The sequence below is a fragment of the Plectropomus leopardus genome, unplaced genomic scaffold (genome assembly GCF_008729295.1).
Source record: "Plectropomus leopardus isolate mb unplaced genomic scaffold, YSFRI_Pleo_2.0 unplaced_scaffold26015, whole genome shotgun sequence".
In the NCBI taxonomy this organism is placed as follows: domain Eukaryota; kingdom Metazoa; phylum Chordata; class Actinopteri; order Perciformes; family Serranidae; genus Plectropomus; species Plectropomus leopardus.
Window position 1 is genome coordinate 1 of NW_024628286.1, and position 3277 is coordinate 3277.

Consider the following 3277-nt stretch of genomic DNA (forward strand, 5'->3'; position numbering starts at 1 on the left):
TGTTTATTTTCAGTATATTTATGTTTGTTTTTAGTATATTTATGTTTGTTTTTAGTAGATTTGTTTATTTTCAGTATATTTATGTTTGTTTTTAGTATACTGATGTTTTTTTAGTATATTTATTACTGTCTTTTTATGGGAACTGAACTCAAATGCCTTTTAATGTTTTCTTATCACAGAAAACACTAAACTAATGTTATTAAGTAATTAATTAAGTAACTGTAGCGCGGCAAAGAGAAATGCATCAGCCGGAAATGTATTCACATGATTTTAAAACATGTTAATAAAACAATCAGAGAAGCAATCTGGAAGGACAGGAGACGCAGCGTGTCCTCATTGCTCCTTTTTACCTGCGTACAGGTTACGTCTCTGCGACGGTGATACTCGTCCCTGGGGTCATAACAATAGCACCTAGAATTACCATGACCTGGATGGAGCTTCACCAACACACTGACTGCAGTCTTACTGTGGAAACTTCCCGAAAATCAGTCCTGCACTGGTCCATTTTTGAAAACCAGGACCCGCCTATACCCGGAAAGGTCAGAACCAGAGGTCACCTGTCTTTTTGTCGAAGACACCTGGATACACACCAGGACGGTGAAAACATTCTGCACAGTCTCCGCCAGGTTAGAAGACATTTTAGCACGCTTCTTCCACCACCACGAAATCTCAAAACGATCCTTGTTGCCTCGAAGTTAATGCGAGCTGCCACTTTGTCCTCCAGCTGCAACCTTTTCTCACCGCAGTCGGCCGAAATCAGCTCCTAGACGGTCTCGTGTTCGGGCGCAGCGGGCTTTCACCGCTGTCAGACCGCTGATGAATGTGGCGACGGGGTCGAAGGTTTTAAAATTATGGCTTGAAAAAAGTATTTTAGATGTCAAAATATTACACATATACTGCACATCATTTTTCATTGTTTTTTCTGAAAAATAAAAAAATACATATTTTTGTTTTCACGGTTCCTAGCTGCGTGTATTTTATATTTCCCTGGCCCGAACCTTTGAATTTTTATAAATACAAATTTAGCCATTACAGAGCTTTTTGCAGGTTACCCATCAGGTACCATCAGCCCGGTGCAGGACCTCGACCCAGGTGGCAGCGATTTGAGTCTGACTGAAATCAGAGTCGATAACTTCGAGGGTCACAATACGACATTTCTTTGTCGTAATGCTCATGACGATAAAACGAGAAAAAAGACTCCGGACGAAAAGAGTAAAGAAAAAAAGTATGTTTCCATGTGACTCACCCTCTTTGACGTGTGCAGGATTAAAACCGTTGACCAGCGCTTTGGGCGCTCCCCATTCGGTGCTGATCATCACATTGTGTCGAGGTTGGTACCAGAAGTCATATCCGAAGGGCGCTGCTTCTCCTGCGTGCTCCCAGTTACCGACCACCTCAAACGTTTCGCCGTCCAGCAGCACGAAACCACCTGCGGAGACGACATCAGGTGTAGGTATACTGCCTACTGTCCGCTGGAGGTCTAGTTTCTGAGAGGTTACGATCCAGTCCGGTGGTTTTTCTCACCTTTTCCGTTGCCGGACGGGTCTCCTATACAGCTGATCATGATCTGACCGTTGCCCAGACAGTGGGTGGTGTGAGGGTTCGCCAGGCCGCACTTCCAGTAAAGATCAACAGGCTCCACCATCTGAAGACACAAAAACATAACCTTATTTTAGAGTCACAAGGGAAGATATCGCCACGTTTCTTTTATAATGGTCATCTTTGTCCGAGACAGCCCAAAATCGCACCGTGTACACCGGGCTCCCTGCTCTGAGCGTCCCTCCGGAGGTCTAGATATGACGATCAAACACTCCCAAAGGACTGATTCGTCCCTCCACACGCACGCTGCACGTTTTCTCCGGAGAAGACCAAGGTGACGGCGGACAGGCGGTCTGTGATTTCCTTTAAGTTGTACTTTCAGGACTTCTCCTAAAATCCTACAAATGTCCTAAAATCAGAGGAATTATCTTTAATCCTAGAAACATGCAGAGGCGAGGCGAGTATCCTTGCTTTAGTGACAATAACAGCTCAAAGTGAGAATTTTGGGGGCTAAAATTGTCTTTGGGTGTTGGTGGGCAGGTGGAGCCCCCGTGTCCGTGCCTAGAACTGACCTCGGCGTAAACGAAAATTATTACAACATCACATCGTCCTGGATTACTGCAGTCTTTCTGGCAGAAGACTTCGGCCAGACTCGAAGAGCAGGACGGGACATACTCAAACTCCTTCACTCGGGAGAGGAATTCAACCCGAGGGAAATAATCAATCATGTTTGTGCGAAAGCTCATGAGCTCAGACTCGGAGGTAATGACTCACATCCTGTTGAGCCGCAAACCGTCTAAAAAGCAGCGTCACCTTTTAAAGGTAGATTAAAGTCTCTGAGGAGAGCTTACTGTTTAATAACAAAACCGTGACTCAGCAAAGTGACCAACGTGAGTGTTCTCGTTATTTCACCGGGCTGACCGAAGCCAGCACAGCAGCGTTTCTCATTTCCCACATCGTCGACTCGGTCTCTCAAATATGTTAAGTGTGTTAAAAAACAGCTGTGCGAGTGTTTATCGCGCAGTCTGAACTCAGGATGAACCTCCTCCTCCTCCTCATCCTCCTCAGGACAATAGACCCTGCTCTTCCTCCTCCGTGTCAGCTCGGCTCCAGCTTCTGCACTTTCTCTGAATCTAAAGAAAACAGCTGCTGTTTTTATAAGGCAAGGTCAGGGTCGAATTAACCCTCCACGAGGCCCCGGAGAACTCATTTTCCCATCTCTCCGAACACCCGGGGCCCCTCTGCCGGAGCCTAAACATTTCTGAGTGCTGCTCGTACTTTGTGAATCCGCGGCGCTCTGGGGTTCGTCCCCACGTCGATCACGTAGACTCTGGAGGAGATGAGCGACGGGAGGATCAGGCGGTTTCTCTTCTTGGAGGCGTCGCCGAAGCAGCTGCTGCAGGCGTTCCAGCCGGAGTGATGCAGCTCGTCACGTAGGTTCGGCATCGGCAGGCGGTGGATAACCTGCACGGGCAAAGGTCAAAGGTCACTACAGATAAACTGTTTAGAAACCTGGATCCACATCAGTTTTCTTTTGCTGTGTTCAGACGTCTTTCACAAACTATTTTACCCTTTTGAAAATATGAGGAAAAAAGGAAATGACAAACTGTAAGAAATTAATAAAAAAGTTATAAAAGTGATGAGAAAATTATCCAAATAAAGAGGAAAAATGTCCTGCAAATTATAGATATTTCTTTTATATTTAAAAGTATGTTACAGGAAAAAAAATACATATATA

The 3277-nt window shown here is 45.3% G+C and overlaps 1 protein-coding gene across 1 annotated transcript; it reads right to left on the reverse strand.

Moving 5' to 3' along the window:
- Positions 1–125: 125 nt before the first annotated feature.
- LOC121966827 (methanethiol oxidase-like) lies at positions 126–3025 on the reverse strand. The gene is made up of 3 exons (XM_042516896.1): positions 2818–3025; positions 1525–1645; positions 126–1429 (listed from the first exon to the last, which is right to left on the reverse strand). The coding sequence occupies exons 1-3, from the start codon at positions 2983–2985 to the stop codon at positions 1056–1058; spliced, it is 663 nt and encodes a 220-aa protein (XP_042372830.1). The 5' UTR covers positions 2986–3025; the 3' UTR covers positions 126–1055.
- Between the last annotated feature and the right edge of the window lie 252 nt (positions 3026–3277).